The sequence below is a fragment of the Saccopteryx bilineata genome, chromosome 10 (genome assembly GCF_036850765.1).
Source record: "Saccopteryx bilineata isolate mSacBil1 chromosome 10, mSacBil1_pri_phased_curated, whole genome shotgun sequence".
NCBI classification, from domain to species: Eukaryota; Metazoa; Chordata; class Mammalia; order Chiroptera; family Emballonuridae; genus Saccopteryx; species Saccopteryx bilineata.
This window is the reverse complement of record NC_089499.1, coordinates 49335207-49354604: the sequence shown is the minus strand read 5'-3', so window position 1 is coordinate 49354604 and position 19398 is coordinate 49335207. Positions and strand designations below refer to the sequence as shown.

General features: G+C 38.1%; 1 protein-coding gene across 3 annotated transcripts in view; it reads left to right on the top strand.

The window, feature by feature from the left end:
* ATG7 (autophagy related 7) overlaps nucleotides 1-19398 on the top strand; it is a 320442-nt gene that overhangs the window by 129928 nt on the left and 171116 nt on the right. For all 3 annotated transcript variants that reach the window (XM_066245020.1, XM_066245021.1, XM_066245019.1), the window contains exon 17: nucleotides 1227-1307. In XM_066245020.1, coding sequence (XP_066101117.1) covers nucleotides 1227-1307 — 81 coding nt within the window. The remainder of the gene's footprint in view (nucleotides 1-1226; nucleotides 1308-19398) is intronic.

The following is a 19398-nucleotide window of genomic DNA, read 5'->3' as shown; positions in this document are numbered from 1 at the left end:
CTGTCTCTTTCTCCTGTCTCTCTCTCCTCTCTAAAAATGAGTAAAAAAAAAAAAAAAGTTGCTTCACCTTTCTGACCTTGAATTTTATCAATGGAAGATCAAATGAATTAACTCATGAGATGTGTTGTCTGAGTTATAAATGTTGAGTCCTGCAGAGTTTGCCATTCATATTTTAGTCGTAATATTTTAATGATATATGTAACAGTTTAAAACTCCTTTTTGTGTAAGTATAGTTCTAGAGGTATAATGTTCTGAATAAATAACTAAACCATAGTTTGTGAAACCTGGTTGTAGCTGAATCTCAGTAAATAGAAATCAGTTGTAGTCTAGAAGTTTATGCTCAAGGTGGCGCTATTTCCCCATAAATTTGGTGATGTTTTGTATTTTATCCCTACCTGTTCTAAGTCAAGCAAATAATTGGACATATATTTAGGATTGTGTTTGCCTCTGTAGTCCCTAGTTCTTCTTACCTTGTGGGATCCCACCCAATATCACATCATAGAAATACATGTTTACCTCATATTTATATGAAAGTTGTCATAATAAACTAGACCTGTTTTTTTTGTTTCTTTGTTTTTTTACAGGGACAGAGTCAGAGAGAGGGATAGTTAGGGATACAGACAGGAACGGAGAGAGATGAGAAGCATCAACCATCAGTTTTTCACTGTGACACCTTAGTTGTTCATCGATTGCTTTCTCATATGTGCCTCGACCGCGGGCCTTCAGCAAGCCGAGTAACCCCTTGCTTGAGCCAGCAACCTTGGGTCCAAGCTGGTGAGCTCTTTTTTGCTCAACCAGATGAGCCCCACGCTCAAGCTGGCGACCTCAGAGTTTCGAACCTGGGTACTCCGCATCCCAGTCCGACGCTGTATCCACTGCACCACTGCCTGGTCAGGCGACCTGTTATATTTTTTAAAGACATTTATTAAAATGATACTTTAGATTTTACAACTTTCTTTTTGTATTTTGAAGTCAATTATGTTTTTATATATCAAATATGTGAAAGGCTCATATGCCCTGGTTCCTAATGGGGTAAAGGACCTTATGTAGTTCTTCCTTACTGATTATAGGACAAGGGAAAATATTTCATGCTTAACTTTACTTTTGCTAGTAATCTGTGTCAAGACCCTCATATTGTTTCCAGTGTCTTGTCTGAAACTACACATCTTTTACAGGTGTGGTCATTCTGAGCTTGATATGAATAACTTTGTTGTGTTTGTTTTTAGATCCGAGGATTTCTGTCACGGTTTGATAATGTTCTTCCTGTCAGCCTGGCATTTGACAAATGTACAGCTTGTTCTTCCAAAGTAAGTTATTCTGCATTTAAAGGACTTGTCTTTTAAAATAAACCTATCAGCCTTACCAGTGAGAGTAATTAAAACCAGCTAAGGGCTTTTGGGGGGAGAGATGGGGTCTAAAAAACCCACAGAGTAACCAGCCTGAAACAGTTTGATTATAGTGTACAGAGAGAGAGACTGAATTAAATATTTTAGTTTGTATCAATACTTGCATCTGGTAATTTTGGCTTGAACTTGAATTTTACTGGCCTTGGTTCCTCCCAGAGGGTTCTTCCCTCCCATGGACCATCATAGAGCAATTTTTAAGTGTCACCTAGAGGATGGGGGATACCAGGCAGTCCTGGTGGGATGTCTTTTGGAGAGCCTATAATGACAAAGAAAACTAAATAGAGATTAGAGGCCTGGAGGGGGGAGCCAATAAAAACGTCTGTCCAGCTTTGATCTTTCCAGAGGCTCTAAAAATAGAGCTGGTATGGCCTCCATTGTAATGGGAAATGGCTGATAAGTCTCTGAACTACAGTGATGACCTCTCATTTTTTAACAGGCTTTGAGACTGTTTGAGTTACACTGCTCACAAAAATTAGGGAATATTTCAAAAATGAATATGAAGCGTTGAAATATCCCCTAATTTTTTGAGCAGTATATTTTTACATGTATGCTGTATGTTAATAGCTAATTTCCTTTGGATGTATCTTTAAACTCCTCTAACACCCACTGATTTAACCTGAGCTTTTAAAACTCATGGTTTTTGATAAAAAGTTCCAGTATTATACAAAATAGTGTTGAGGTCATTAATCCTATACTCTGGCCTCTCAATTATAATTTGAGATTTCTTTGCTATGTAATTACATTTGGCAGTATGGAAGGGATTAAATTCTAGAGAAATTCTCTCCACTCTGAGTTGACAAGCTTTCTTTGAAAACTTCACTTAGATAGTATCTTATGAGATGCACAATCTTGACAAGTTTCTCTAAAAAGTTACTGTATTTCCCATTATAAGACACTGCCCTGTATAAGACACACCTTAATTCTGGGGCCCCAAAATTTCAAAATGTGTAAAGCTAGTAGTCAGGGCCACCATCACAGCCGCCTGGCGCATGCAGGTTCACATTGGATTCAACAGACGGTAATGAAACAACGGAGCCAAGAACTGGTGAGCCAACATCTTTAATCCTAGCTTGCACCCGGCGGGCAAGTAAAACACACACTGGGCTCCAAATCCCACTCATTCAGTGCTCACAAAGCTACTGACTTATCTGAGTTTCCTAGAATCAAAGGTTTCTAGCTCACCAGTCTTATTTACCTCTGTTCCCCATTTCCTTCCTTCTCCCTGCACAAACTCTGCACAAATTGGCTCCTCACTCAGCACTCCACCATCTTGGCTGCTTCTCCAGGTCTCCTCCACGTGGCCTTTCTCTGCTCTCCTTTCTCTGCTCTCTCCTCTAATGCTAATCTCAGGAACCGAAAGAGTAAGCTCCAGGTCTGCCCCCATTTTATAGTGTAGAAATCAAAACCTTTAATCCAAATAAAGAAGTCTCTGATACAAAGTGACTTACCTGAGGCATAATGGGATTCCTCATGAGAGTGCACCACCCTACATCAGAGAGGGTGGGAAGGCTTAGTCTTAAAACCAAGCCCCAGGCTACAAGGATCCTGCCTGCCCACAGCCCGCCCCCAACACACATTAATATCACCTGGGCAATGGGCTTCCACGTGGGCAGCGCCATCTTTAACAAAGTGAGCATAATATATTTTATCTGCCCAACATACTGTATTACATAGTTATTGAACTCAAGTTTTATTCATCATAAAATTCATACAACTCCTCATCACTGTCAAAACTTCCATCTTCATCTGTGTCTGATGAAGAATCACTGTCTTCGATAATGAGCACCAAACAAGTGCAGAAAAAGCAGGAAATGCAAGTTAAAAAACTACAACCACTGTATAAGACACACCCAGTTTTTAGACCCCAAATTTTTCGAAAAGATGTCTTAAACATGGGGAAATACGGTAACTCAGACAACAGTGTTGATAAATTTGGTTAATTTTAGGTGCTAAAAATTTAGAGGAACTTCTTTTTTTCTTCAAAAGTAAACTAAGCTTCTACTTTATCAAGTATCTGTGTTGAGATTTAAAGCCTACCATTTGTCAGTAGTTAGTCATAAGCACATTCTTTCTGTATTTTCTTTAACCCTTTCAGTAGTGAGTTTTTTGTTAACCCTTTTAGTGAGGATATGTACATGAACATTTGTACTACTCAAAGCGTTAAGGTATCTTATATCTGCTCAAGTCAAGGCCTCAAGGATATATATGTGCACTTCTGTCTTCCGAAATGCAAGTTTCAGGATTATATGCTTTTTAGTGGAGGGCTTTATTTTTTCTTTGAATGGCTGAGATAATTGGTCTCAAAATAAGTTGGGAGTAGTATTAATTTTCATATTAAAATCATTTGGCACAAGTATCAATTTGTGGTTTTATGTAGACCAGGCTAGACAATACAGTAAAGATATTGGGCTCTCTTAAGTGAAATGCAAGCACTCATTCTTTCTTGTTCTAGTTCTAATTAAATTAGTCTTTGAGAAATTGTTTATAAAAGAATCACAAGCATATCAGCTAACTGAAGTTCCTTATATTTTTTGAGAGGATAGCTTTGCATTTTAGTTTCACACTTAATATAAGCATTACATTGAAATATAGGCATTGCTTTTTTGTTAGCAAAATTATTTGCTCTTGGTGGTCATTCTGAGAGTCCTGCTTTACATAAACATGCTAGATGATTTAATACAAACTGACTTGGATTTTAACAGCTGTGCTATTCCCATAGCGATCACTTTTCATGTGGTCAGGGTATTAAATTTCTTTTGTGCTGGAAAGGTTGCTTCATTGGTACACGTATTTCCTTACAGTAGAAACACAGCATTTACTTACTTGGCTTAACTTCTTTATTCGCTTAGGAGAATGTCATTCCCTATTATCTGCAAAACCAACATTAATACTTTGAAATGACAAATCCAATTACATTTTCATTTCTGTGCATGTGAATTTTTCTTAATGCATACTTAACATAATATTTTTTATACTGAGTCATATCATAGTTGTTATTGTTTCAAAAAGATTCTTTGGGGCTAAAAATGACTTTTGAAAAATTCTCCTTTGACATCTATGAAGTAATTTTTTCCTTTGGTAGTTTTCAGTATTTTTTTTCCCTAGAACTGAGGCCTACTTGTCTTGATTTAACTACAAACACAGACAAAAAGATTGAGGAGGTAGAATACACTCAGCTGAGTAGTAATGTTCTTATTCATATGATATGTGTATAAAATATATAGATCTTTTATAAGGCCTGAGATGGGGAAGAATACAGTTCTTCGCTTTAATAGCAGGGAAGGCTGAATCATCTACATTTAAGTCATTCTTATCCTGTTTGATATTAGCTTGGCATATAGCCAGGGGAATTGTCCTATCTTACAGAAATGCTATTGAAGAATCTGGAGGGAGGGGAATGGTGAGGAGTTATTTTCATTCTAATTTGTTGAATCTCTTGCAAGACTTTCTAAAATGATAGTACCATCTACCACTGGGATTTCAAAACAAAAAACAAAACCCTATTGGAAGGTACATGAGTTGTTTTTTAGTTCTCAAAAGAAATTTAGAGCCAACTAGAGTTTTGTGGAATTACTACCAGAGGGAAAAGTATCATTTTGAAACCAATATTCTTGAAAGAATTTCTCATAATACATGGAGTTAGATAGTTGTTATTAGACTTTCACCTAAATATTTTGTGGGGAGTTAGGGTATTTTGGGGGGATAATTTTCTATTTTGATATAATTTTAAATTGTAAGAATAGTACAAGGAATTTCTGTATACTCTTGACCCAGTTGTTCACCAATCGTTTATATTTTGCCCCATTTGTGCCTGCAGGCTCTCTTCCTTCCTTGCTCCTTTACTCCCCTTTCTCTTTTTCTTAAAACTTTGAGAGCAATTATATAAATCAGGCGTAGTCAACCTTTTTATACCTACTACGTACTTTTGTATTTCTGTTAGTAGTAAAATTTTCTAACCGCCCACTGGTTCCACAGTAATGGTGATTTATAAAGTAGGGAAGTAACTTTACTTTATAAAATTTATAAAGCAGAGTTACAGCAAGTTAAAGCATACAATAATAATTACTTACCAAGTACTTTACATTGGATTTTTGCTAGGTTTGGCAGAATAAATCTTTATAAAACAACTTACTATAGTTAAATCTATCTTTTTATTTATACTTTGGTTGCTCTGCTACCGCCCACCATGAAAGCTGGAACGCCCACTAGTGGGCGGTACGGACCAGATTGATTACCACTGATCTAAATCATATTATCATCATTGGCTCTGATAAAAAAAAGCCACAAAAAACTTTGAGAGTATGTTGGAGAAGTTGTGGTCATTTACAACTAAACACTTCAGTGTATTTCCTAAGAACAAGAACTAAGATATTCTCTTACTAAACATAATATATTTATCAAATTCAGGCAATTCAGTGTTTATACAATACTGTTATCTAATCCATAGTCTGCCCATTATAGGTTTTTTCCTACCAGAAGGGATACAATTCATCATCAAACAATGAATTTAATTGTCATGTCTCTGGTTTCCTTTGCCTTTCTTTGTCTTTGTTAACTTCAATATTCTAATATTTTGCCAGTTATTTTGTAGAATTTGCCTCTGTTTGGATTTGCCTAATGTTTCCTTATGATTAGGTTCAGGTTCTGAATTTTTGGCAGGAATACCAGAGGAGTGATGATGCATCTGTCAGGAGGCGTATGATATATTTTAACCCCTTTGGTGATGTTAATTTCCCATTTTTTATATTTGTAACTAACTTCTCCAACGGTGAGAAACCTGGCTCTCATTACCCTGGATATATTTACTTATTTGCTCAAGTCTAGATTACACAGAGAGTAGTTTCAAACTTGCTAGCCCATTATACTGCAGAAAGTAAACCTACTGACTGGAGTCTAGTTGTACATGATTCTTTTTTACAAGGTCAAGTTTATACACAGTGAAATATATGAATCTTAAGAAAATTCTGTAAGATTTCTCAAATGTATTAACACTCATGTAACCTACATTTCAATCAAGACCTAGAACATTTCCATTACCCCAGAAAGTTCCCTTGTGCCTCTTCCCATTCAGTCTTGGGGGAGGGGGCAGTGTGTTGAATATTATGACCATTATCTTTCTTTATAAGGAGAAAGCTAAGCACCTTCTGGTGTTTTATGCAACCTTGTTTCTAGAACCCAGAAGCTGACTAGAACCTTCTCAGATCTGTAGCCAGGAGCAGATCTGTGCATGAAGAGACAGGGTGCAGAGTATTCTTGCTCTTGTTGCACAGTTCTTTCACACACAACTTTTGTGATATTGCAAGAACAGCCTGTTATGAAGAAGCAGGCCCTAAACTTGGTTTTCATACCATCTGGGAACTGTCTGCTGCACAGATGTAGCAAGATGTGCCCAGAAACTTGATCTTGAGATTTTGATTAGCAATTGGCGACCCTAATAATATAGTCATTCTGGTGTTTACTATGAAATGGGCTTTTCTGTTGATGGGTTATGATTAAACTTCCCCAAGTGACTTAACTTTTTGTGTGCATCTGTGTTTTGTGTGTCTTGAGGACTGGTAGAGAGAGGGTGGTGTAAGAATCATATATGTTAGTGCTGCGGACCAGTGCAGCTAGTAATTATCCAGGTCCTGAGTGAGAACGGTGTGGAATGAAGAAATAAACTCAGAGAGAAAAAGGATGGGATCGGGAGGTCTCTTTGCAGCCTTTAGCTTGCAAGAGCTGAAGCAAAGCCCCAGGTCTGCTTTATTATATATATAGTGCAGAGCCATATGCATATAAGGAAGTCTCTGATACAAAGTCACATTTCCAACGCAAACCAAGAATTCTCCCAAGTGTAGAAAACCCTGCACCCTGCATAACTGAAATCAACCAACATCAGAACAAACAAAGAGTGAGAGGAAGGGCATGTAAATTGCCTCTAGCAGCTTAAGCAAGTGAAGTGGTGGGATGGGACCAGTACAAATAGCTTCACAGTGAATATGGAGGTGTGGGAAAGAATTTAGCCTTTGGCTAAGCCTTAAACTGTGAGGGCTTTGCCAGGTTGCAGTCTCCCACATGTTAGCCGGAATCATCATTTGGTAAATTGTACTTTCTTTTTGCCTTTGTAAATTGAAAGACAGCCTATTCATTTGTCTTTCAATATTAAATAATCCTACCTTTCTTCTGTCATATTTCTTTGTAAATTAAAAAGCATAAAATACTAATATTAAACTCAGCTATTTAAACTTTAAGAAAAAACTGTCCCAAAGCAACCTGTGGCCTAAGTGTTCTGTAAATGTACCATTTAGAAGATAGAAAGGCAAATGGTAGATTTGCAAGGAAAGGTTAAAGTCTTACTGTATGTCTGTTAATAGGCATTCATTTTATTCAACTGACATTTGAGTCCCTGCTGGGTACCAAAGATACAAAGATGATTAAAATAGCCACTGCCCTTAAGGAATACTATCCTGTGGGGGAGACAGACATATAAACCAGTGGTTATTTCCCTTATGTTGTGATATGCTCTGCAGTAAAGGTACCTCCTTGTGTTATGATATACTAGTGCCAATATTATAAATGGGAAAGACCTGGGCAGGCCTTGTAAGAGTGACTTCTGAGTTGATGTGAAAGGATGAGTAGGAATTTCTAGAAGCAAATGGGAGAGGACAGGAGGAAGGCATTCTAGGCAGGGTAATTGCATGTGTAATAGAAAAGGCAAGAAAACATGACACATTTATGAAGTAGTTCAGTGCAGCAGTTGTGACAGAGCCTGAGACACCCAGTTACCTACAAATTCTTGTCTTTGTGAGTGCCATTTCAATGTCAGCTATATTCTTGAGTTGGAATCTGGTGTACTTTGTCTAACACTTGAGGCTGCTGTTTTGAATTTTATAATTCCATATAAAACTCTTTCTCACCTTAGGGGGTTTCCTAGCCTAAGGACTCCAGCAGCTGTAACAGGGTGGTGTGGAGGCCAGAAAGTCAGTCTGGGGATTTCCAGAGTCCTGGCTCTACTCCCTTGCAGGCCAGCTGAGTGACCACAAGGAAGGTGCTCCCCCTTCTGTTTGCCTCCATTTCTTCTTTTGTTAAATGAGTCAGTGGAATGAGATAAGCTCTGGCTCTCTATTGACACTCAAAGTCACCAGCTTCTATTTTTTTTTCTTAATTTTATTTTATTCTTTATTTTATAACAATCCATTTTAATGACTTTTAAATCAGAAAATATATTTAAGGGTAAAAAAAGATAACCATATTCTAATCAATCGGATGACTATTAGTCCTTCTTGACTTAGAAAAAAATCTATATGTATATAGGTACATATAGATAATTTTTATTTCTGAACATTCCTATTATAAATTTGAAGTTAACTTTAGAGAGGGGATTTATGGTGCTGCATCAGGGATACTCCCTTCTTCTCTGATATGATAGGGTTTTAAATCTCAATCATTTACAAGTACTGGCCAGAGCCCAATCAGAAGAGCTCTCCAAAGCTTGTGCCAGGAATTTTTGCATACAGCTTCTCAGTGGCAAATATTACTCAAAACTGGACTGTAGACAGGTTTTCCTTCTCCTTTCCAAAAGGGATATAAATCTCCAATTTGGAAAATGATGAGTAACCCCCGGGTTCCCTTTTCCTATCTCATTTATCCACTGAGGCTTTGAGTCTTCTGTTTTAATGTGTGATGGATTCCATATGTATGGTTGTGTGGTGTAAACTGTATTCCACATCTTGTCCTTAGCAACTAGTGTTTCTCCAGTCTCCAGAACTGCTTGGTTCCCAAAAGGAGATGGAATATCCAGCCAGAGCCAGTGTGGAGTATTTAGTTACAAGCTCTAACCTCAGAGCTCTTGGCTCTTCACCTCCTTGAAAAACCTTGGACATTTCTCCCTTTGCTTCAATTTCCTCATCCATAGAGTGGGGAAAATATTTTCTGTTTCCCAGGGAAATTGCAATGGCTGACGTGTCTCCAGTTCCCTGTGACCAAGTACCAAGGCCTTTGCCCACTCTTGGGACTGGTGTTGACATCAGAAATTAGAAGAAAACAAAGACCCCTGTGACCACATTTTGTCTCCTGGGGTCTTTGGAACCCTTTTTGGGCTCACTGTTTATTCACAAAAAGGTACAATTGAGAGTCCTTATTGAAGGTCAAGGCTTTGAGAGGCTGCAGAGACCTTCCGTCATAGTTCATGACAACTACTGCTGAAACCTTTTCCGTGATTCCAGGAAATTCAGTTTTGCTTATTACTTCTGACCTGTGGTCTTCTGAGACCATCCAATCAGTAGTTAAAGCTTGAACTGCTACTCCTTTCTCTGTCACTTGCTGTCACAAAGACTCACCAGCTTCCCTAAACACTTTTTTTTTTCTTATAGGATCCCTTTTACCATCAATGAAGTTGTTTAGAACTGCATACTCCTTACATGGTTCCATTGGCTGCCTGGCCCATGCATAATCTTTAGGTTATTGAAAATATGGGGATACCTTTTAGTTTGGAATTAATTCATTCACTTTTAGCCTTCCCCCCCCCCCAAGCCCATCCCTTGAAATTATGGTTCTTAAATTTCTTGAGTCATGAACCTTTAGACTGTCAAAAGCAGTAGATCCTGCTCCCTTGAAATAATCAAAGCCAAACACAGTTTGCAGACAATTTCAGTGAAGTCTGAAATGAAGTCCCTGAAACATGCCTGTAGATCCTAATGGAGTACCCTTGCTCTATGAATTTTTCCTTGGTACCAGTTCTAAGCTCTTCTGGATGAGACACTGGGGTTGAGTGTTATAGCCAACCCAGTGCCAGCCTCAGCCCCAGTCCCACCCCCACCATGACCTTGCTGTATGTTTTTGAAATGTTGCCAGCTCTCTTGGGGGGGGTGTCTCATTTTTCTCAGCTATAGTAAAAGGAGATGCAGGAACTGATTTATATGCCACTAGGTTTTGTTTCATGACCCTGAGATTATAGAATTTCTTAATCAGCTATTCTATTTTTTAAAAGCTCAACTGTATCTCACTAAAGGACAGGGAAAGAGATTGACTTTGCTCAGCGTTCTAAGAGTTAGTTCTTCCTCCTCTGGTGGTACATTGATTTGACTCATGATGGGCAAAGAGCTCTAACTGTTGTCTGTTCATGTGTCTTCTTTCATTTTTATTTATGTAATACATCCATCTTCTTCCTGTCTCCCTCCACCATTAATACCTTTGAAAGTAGGGGGGAAGGAACCTAGTAGTAACTGCTGGCTTTTTTTATATATATAAGGAAGCCATCAGTTAGAATTGGGAAACTTTTTATGGATGTACATGCTTGTACATACATGGGTTATATAAAAAAAGTGACTATTTAAATTGAATGCTTAAAACACTCAAATACATAGTTATAAGAGTTTATTTTAGCAAGAGACAGAGATAGGGACAGACAGATGGGAAGGGAGAAAGATGAGAAGCATCAGTTCTTTGTTGTAGCACCTTAGTTGTTCATAGATTGCTTTCTCATATGTGCCTTAACTGGGAGGCACTAGCCAAGCCAGTGACCCCTTGCTCAAACGAGCGAATTTGGGCTTCAAGCCAGCAACTTTGGGCTCAAGCCAGTGACCATGGGGTCACGTCTGTGATCCCACACTCAAGCTGGTGAGCCTGAGCTCAAGCCAACAACCTCGAGGTTTCGAACCTAAGTCCTCTGCGTCCCAGGCCAACACTCTATCCACTGCGCCACTGCTTGATCAGGCAAGAGTTTATTTTAATGACTATTGTCATAGCAGTCCAATTTAACAGATGTTAGAGCTCCTATTTCATGGCATATTTCAGTTCAAGCATACCAGATTATTTAAACATCTTTACTCAAGCAAAGTTTCTAACTTAGAAGAGGTAACTTATTCCAAGCAAGTAGTAGGAACTGATTAAATATGATTTGAATGGTGAGAAAAATGAATGAATGATTTAGTAAATAAATGAATGGCACAACAGGAGGAGAAAAAAGGCAGATAGCCTCTGCCCTCCAGGAACTCACTCACAATATGGTAGGTAGATAAGACTCAGTAGCAGAACACATTTTGCCTACTAGTACAGAAGTATGATTAATCATTAACCTATAAATAGTAGCTATCATTGAATGCTACATTTCAGTGTTCTGAATATTTATTCATCTGAGCTTCTTTCCAGCTTTTACTATCTCAGTTGCTTTAGTTGATGCTTTCGATGATGTTATTTAAGTGTGGAAGATCATTTCCAGAGACGATATTAAAATAGGGAGCCTTTGGGATTCATTAAAGATGATTTAGCTTTTTATGAAAGAACACATTCTGGTAATGAGTTCTCTGAAGGGTTTTGCTTGTTCTCCTACAGGGTTTTTAAGTGTCTCACCATGTTATTTTTTTCTAAAGGGCCTTCCAGTACCCTATCCAGGTATTTCTAAAAGTACTTGTAACCAGTTTTCTTTTTTTTTTTTTGCCAGAGACAATGTGAAAGAACTCTTTGAGAACATCCTATTCCTAAAGTTATTGTCCTTATAACTTGTTTATATAACATTTTATGTGGTGATAGTGATAAATTCTAGAATGTCTGCCCTTCCCAGTTTTAAGTCTTTTCATCATGAAAGTTTGTTAAAGGTTCTTTCTTAATGAGAAGAAATGTTTCTTTTTTAATATCTTGAGTTTATAGCCATCAGACTAAAATTGGAAAATATCTCCTCTGTGGTCTTAAAATGGCTGTAAGTGTGCTAAATATGGATAGTCATAGGAGAACAGATAGCAAGTTTTGTAAACTAGAGGAACTATCTTGACACTGTATAATTGTATGTCCAACAATGTCTTGAGGAATGGCAACATCGTTGGGATAATTGCCCATTCTCCCATGAGGACTGCTTTGAAGGGTATGTTGAATAGACACAAGGCTTGTAGTCAGAACCTACCTGTCATCATAGGTCTAGATGGCTTAGTTGGCTTTGTAGTTGACTCTGGATTCACTGGGGCATTAAGATATTTTTAAGATCTTTAGCAGCACTCCAACACGAGACGTAAATCCATGTAAAAGTGTATTTTTGTATTATTTGTAAAGGCGGAAGATAAAATATGGGTTTCTCCCAGTTCTCAGTTGTACTTCACATATCTCTTTCCTTTTATGTCAACTCTTTCATGAAGGACCTTCAAGAGAGGTAGTAACAAAAGTAGGGATTGAGGCAAGTAGCAGTGATGAATCATTGCACTAATACCTCTTACATATCCCAAATGTGGGACATGAGCTCAGTGTTATTCTTTGTTAAAGAAAAAAGCTTGACTGAAAACCATTCATAAGGTTGCTACTATGCCCATATTCAGATCTTGTGTTAGTTCTATTTGACCTGATAGACTTGTCTTCACTCACAATGCAAGCGGATTTTAAAAACTAAATGAATACAAAATGACTGCTAGTAGAATAAAATACATAAGAAACAAAAACATACCACATCACATGGTTGTACTGGAGGAGTAACACTTTTATTGCACATCAGCTATTTTTTGCCTAATCATTCACTGCTTCCTATTATTGAGAATATTCCAATAGGCATTTATACCTGAAAAAATGAGACAGACTTCTTATTACACTCGCTACACAGGGACTGCAAGTCCCAAGAAATGGGCCCTTTCACAGTGTTCCCTGGGGAGGCACTGTGCGTGTTCAGTTCTGCTGTGCTAGCTCAGCACAAGTTCTTGGGAAATTGCTTCAGATCTCACAATATTTTCCTTTCTATAGACTCAGCAGTGGTGAATTTTTGACCTTTGAGAGTAGGTTTGACTTTTTGGAAAAAGCCTAAACTTGAAGCTGTGTGTTGTGAATAAAAGTAAAGAGTAGTTTGCAAGAAAAAAAAATTTTTTAAAAGAACTACAAGAGCTTCAAATCGTTTGGGGTTCTGACTAAATGAGAGTGCCATTTCAAGGAAACTCCAAGTACACTGACCTTTTGACTAAGAGCTGGCTGAGGGATAACAGAACAATTGGATATGGTCCATACCATAGAAATGAACACTGGCTTTTGAGAGAACGCCGTCTACTCACTGTGTGACCCGTGACAAGTATCAAACTTTCTGAGATTCAGTTTCCTCCAGTGGAAAATAGTTAAAATATCACTTAGTGGCAATGAAGATTAAATGAGAGAGAATGTCAATGCCTAGAGTCATGTAGTTGGCACTTCGTAAATCTTTTTGATTGCTCTTTGTATAAGTAGAGATCAGGTGCCATCCCCATTTCCTTTCATAAATGCACTCACTTTGTAATTTATAGTCATAAAACCTTTCCATCTTTAGAAGTTGACAAAAAGGGAAGGGAATAAAAAAGAGATGAGCAGTTCTTTTAAAAAGGTCATGGCCCCAAGACATGAGCAGATATTCATCTGCAGATTACTAGATTCTTTGTCTTTTTCTTTACTTTTTCCTTTTCTTTTCAAGTAGGCTTTTCATGTAGGGGGTTCATTATTAACCAAAATGAAGCTCAGGTTTAATGTTCCCAGGAGTGTGCACTTGGGAAGGGGGTGAATTCTCTTATTTCCTGAAGTATCTGTGACCAATGTCAGTCAGGCCTACAACTTGAGAGATGAGCTGACATAAACTTTTGGAACGATCTCTTGGCTGTGTTCCCTCTGATTTCTGAATTGCTCTGTGCTCTCAGAGGCAGGGATGTAAGAGACCCAGGATGCAGGTCTGTGACAACACCAGGTTTATGTCCTGTCAGTGCAGCCACTCTTGTCTCTGTCCCACTCTGCTTCTCAGAAGCCTTTCTCTAGCCTTGCTTTTTCTTGCTGTTGCTATAAATGGGCTGGAGGCCAGTGGAACAAGAGCAGGAAAGCACCAGCTGCCTTGGCCTAATCTTTTTAAGCGCTGCAGGATTCCTTCCTTTAGCATGATTTTATGGATGTTTTCAGTGTCCTATTTAGGCTTACCAGTCTATCAGGTAAAGAGATCATTAGGCTCAGAGAAATGACATGGAAGTTCAGGATTTCCCACTCTTAGTTCACTTACCATATTAAACATCTCTCAGACAGTGATGTGACAGGATTAATTCACACTTCAGAATTCCATTGTACTCCTTTGGAAGGAAAAAAGATTCCACTTTAAATTTTTAGCAATTTGAGGTTGGGTAAGCCCATGGGTGAACCAATTGGTTAATGTTCTTGGTGGGATTTGTCCTTTTAAAGGGGAATCCTGGCACCTACAAGAACATATTTCTATTGTCACAGTTTCAGGCTGCGTTATCAGGAAAAATGTGGGCTAGAGCAACTTCTTGGTGCCCCTCAGTACGATGCAGGGTGAGAGATAAGAGTTTCAGAGTTTTCTTCAAGAAATTGTTTATGACAACAGAGATCATGTTCCCATTAAATATTTCAGCTTACATATTTTTTAAAACATTTGGAGGGAAGTGACATGTAGCTGCTAATAATTCGAGACTACTGTTTTGAAAATGCGAATGCTTCTGTTTTGCATTTACTTGAGGAAGTAGAATAGTTGCCTCCCATCTATCTATTCCTTTGAATATAGATATTGTTTAAATGGCATTAGTTTGAGTTGAGTACAGAGTCCAGGTGCTTTTGGGAAAAATCACTGGGTTAAAAAAATTTTTTAAAGGGGGTATCATTGTCTTCCAGGGCCAAGAAACAAAATGATGTTATTTTTTGGCAGGCTCCCAGGCCCAGCAAAACCCACTCCCCAAGACTGTCTTCATAGCTTCCTGTGGGTTTCTCACTAAAAAGAAATAGTCTTTTCTTGGAGGATCCAGGATGGCAAGTTTGTACATCATCAGTATGATATTGCTGCTTTAAGGTTATCATCCAGATAGGCTTCATTTGTTGCACCACAATTGTTGCAAACTGTACTCAGCCAGTTTCATTGCTTGCAAACGTGCTGATCTTTTTGGTAGAAATTCGTAGCTTCCAGTGATTACAAGCTATCATGCTACCATTTGGTCTGTAATAATAAAGTCAAGTTTCAGACCAAATTTTACTACACCAGTGAACATTTATTAGCAAGCAGGCAAGTTATTCATTCAACCTGTTCTTTTTTTTTTTTTCATTTTAGAAAGGAGAGAGGGAGAGAGAGAGAGAGAGAGAGAGGAGAGAGATAGAGAGAGAAGGGGGGGAGGAGCAGGAAGCATCAACTCCCATATGTGCCTTGACCAGGCAAGCCCAGAGTTTCGAACCAGCGACCTCAGCATTTCCAGGTCGACGCTTTATCCACTGCGCCACCACAGGTCAGGCTCAACCTGTTCTTATAGACTACAAATACTTTTCAGTTACAGTGTCAAAAAAAATGAAAAGCAAAGAAAGAAAGAAATATGTGGGTGACTCTTAAGTGAACATTAACTGTATGAGACAGTACAATGTGGACTTTTTGAAACAAATATTTAAAATATGGGACAAAAATAACATAACAGTTGGGAAGAGATAAATGGACTTTCTTCTAAGGTTCTTACGTTGTCTTGGAAAAGGGTAAAGGTGTCAATTAACATTTGACCATGGTAAGTCAAAGATATAAATTATAATTAATAGACTAAACATTACACAGATAGAAAGATTTTATAACTTCTAACTCATAATGGGGAAAATCTAATGAGAAAACAGTTTAACCCTTTGAGTAGTGAGTTTTTTGTTAACCCTTTGAGTGAGGACGTACATGAACGTTTGTTTGTGCTACTCAAAGGGTTAAAGGAAGATAAAAAGGAACACAGGATGTGTAAAACAGATATGGAACATAAATAATCATGGTAGACTTAAACCCATCAGTAATACATTAAGCATAAATTGACAAAAGGTTGTAATTGAAAAACAAAGATTGTCAGACTAGATTTTTAAAATTATATGCATTATGCAAACAGTGTATCTTAGGTATAAGGATACAGAATGAATGAAAATAAAAAGATGAGAGCTTCTGGGTTAGCAAACACATGGAAATTCAGAGAGAGTTGCACCCCTGCAGAAGCATGGAAGTTCTGCACCCTCACCCCATACCTTGCCTTATGCATCCCTCCCACCTGGCTGTTACTGAGCTATATGCTATTACAATAAGCTGATGATCCAAATTAGTAAATTGGGACCTGGTAATGATCTCTAGGTGTTCTTCCAAAGACTTAGAATTGCTTTAGGCACAGCACAGTATACTAAAAATTTAGCAATGAACAAATTCAGCAGCTGTTTATTACAGTGTCTATGAAATGTGAATTAGTGGGAAAGTTTTATGATTCAGTTTTGTTTTTTCTTTAAATGAGAGTAGAGGAGATAGACTCCTGAATGCACCCCATTCAGTATCCACCTGGCAACCCCATCTGAGGCACTGCCTGCCCATCTTGGGCTAAGCTCACAACCTACCTATTTTTAGTGCCTGAGGTAGAGGCTTGACAGAGCCATCCTCAGTGCCTGGGGCCTACTTGCTCAAATCAATCAAGTCATGGGTGTGGAAGGAAACTACAGAGAGAGAGAGAGAGAGAAAGAAAGAGGAGGGGGAAGGGTGGAGAAGCAGATGGTCGCCTCTCTGGTGTGCCCTGACTGGGAATTGAACTTGGGACTTTCACATACTAGGCAGATGCTCTACCACTGAGCCAAAAGGCCATGGCTTACTATTAGGTTTTAATGATAGGTTTTAATTTTCAGAAAGATAGAATTCTAAATTTGTATGTACTTAATAACATGATTACAAAATATATAAACAAAATTTTATAGACTGACTAGGAGAACTAGACAACCCATAATCACAGTGGAAAATTTTTAACAAATCTTTCTCAGTAATTGATGAAAGAAGCTGTAATGGGTGGGTGGGTGGGAAGGGAACTGTTTTTTTCCTTCCTGTTTAGGGAAATACTGTTATTTCCTGTGAGTCGCCTTTACTACTCACACAAAACGTTTCACTTCTAGTCACCAAATGTTTGGGCCTTTTTTCCACTCAAGCAATTCTCTGTGACACCAGCTGTGTGTCCTACACTTTAATTCAAATTTGTCACTGTCTACCCAGAGATACCATTAGATCTCATATGTAAGGACTCAGTTTTATAAGATTGCCCCACCATACACAGATGCAAGTCACAAGCCCCGGTTATCACCTGTGCTTCTGACCAAGTGGCTATAAATCAGAGGTTCCCAAGACCCCCTTCATACTTAGGTGTGCTTAATTTGCTAGAATGGCTCAAGAACTCAGAGAAACATTGTACTTACTAGATGACCAGTTTATTATAAAAAGATATAACTAAGGAACGGCCAGATGGAAAAGATGCATAGAACATGGTATGGAGTAAGAGTGGAGTTTCCATGCCTTCTCCAAACTGTGCTACTCTTCGAATCTCCATGTGTTTACCAACCAAAAAGCTGTTTATTTTTTAAATTGATTTTACAGAGAGAGGAGAAAGGTGGGGGGAACAAGAAGCATCAACTCATAGTTGCCTTACCTTAGTTGTTCATTGATTGCTTCTTGTATATGCCTTGACCGGGCAAGCCCGGAACTTCAAACCAGCGACCTCAGCATTCCAGGTCAATGCTTTATCCACTGTGCAACCACAGGTCAGACTAAGAAACTCTTTAAACCTTGTGCTTTGGAGGTTTTTATGGAGGCTTCGTCATGTAGGCATGAGTGATCATTCACTCCATTTTCAGCCCTCCTCATGAGACTGGCTTCTAATCATGACTTGATCTTTTTGTTGGCCAGCCCATCCATATCCAGGAGCCTGCCCAGAGTTGCCTCAGTAGAACAAATGACACTCCTGTCACTCAGGAAATTACAAGGTTTTCAGAAGCCCTGTGTTACAAACTGGGATCAAAAACCAAATGTTAGAATAACAGATGCTCCTAGTGTTCTTACTTAGGAAATTACAAGGGCTTTTTAGGATATCTATGCCAGGAATGGGGAGAAGGGGACAGAGACCAATATATATTCTATTATTTCTCCGAAGTAAACAAAAAAAATTATTAAGGGTTATTGAAATTTGATTAACATGGTTAATAAATATATTCTAGTGAACACACTGCACTATTAAGTACACATTCTTTTCATGCACACGTGAGATTTTACAGGAACTACCTAGACTAATCATTAAGCAAGTCAACAAATTTCAAAGATTAAAACTATACAGAATGTGTGCTCTGATTCTAATGTGATTTTGCTAGAAATCAGTAATAAACAAACAACTAGAAAACCGCCACATATGTTTGGAAATTCAAAAATATACCCCTAAGTAACTCATGATTAAAGAAGATATAATGGAATTTAAGAAATATTTTAAGTGAATGATAAAAAAATATTTGATAAAAAGTTTACAGGCATACGGGGTATTGTGGGTTTGGTTCCAGACCACCACCAATAAAGCAAGTATCTCTATAAAGCGAGTCACACAAAGTTTTTGGTTTCCCAGTATATATAAAAATTATGCTTACACTAGACTGGGGTCTATTAAGTGTGCAATAAGGATTATGTCCCAAAAACCAGGACACATACCTTAATTTAAAAATATTTTGTTGCTGAAAAACTGCCTTCATCATCTGAGCCTGTTGGAAAAATAATGCTGACAGCTTGCTCAATACAGGGTTGCCAGAAACCTTCACTTTGTAAGAAAATGCAGTATCAGTGAAGTGCAGTAAAGTGAAGCACAATAAAACGTGGTATGCTTGTATAGGACACACAAAAAGTGCTGAATAGATAAAGTGGATAGTCTTAAAAAGAGAAAAGGACCATAATTAATGAATTAATGTGTATCTCAAGAAGAAAAGGCAGCACAATAAAAACAGACAAGTAGAAGGCATAAAGTACTAAAGAGCAAAAAGAAGATCAGAAAGCCAAAGGTTGGCTCTTGGAAGCCTTATAAAATTGATAAACTTCTGGTGAGGCTAATCAAGAGGAAAAATAGAACACAATTAACAGGTATCTTAAAGCATAGTATTGAGTTTTTACAAGTCAGGTAGGAAAGAATGAATGTCTCAATTCAGCATTCAGAAACAGGAAGGACTCCTGCAGCCAAGGCTCCATTGGAGCAAAGATGGCCTGGGCGCTGGGGATGGCTCCTTGGCCTCTGACCCAGGC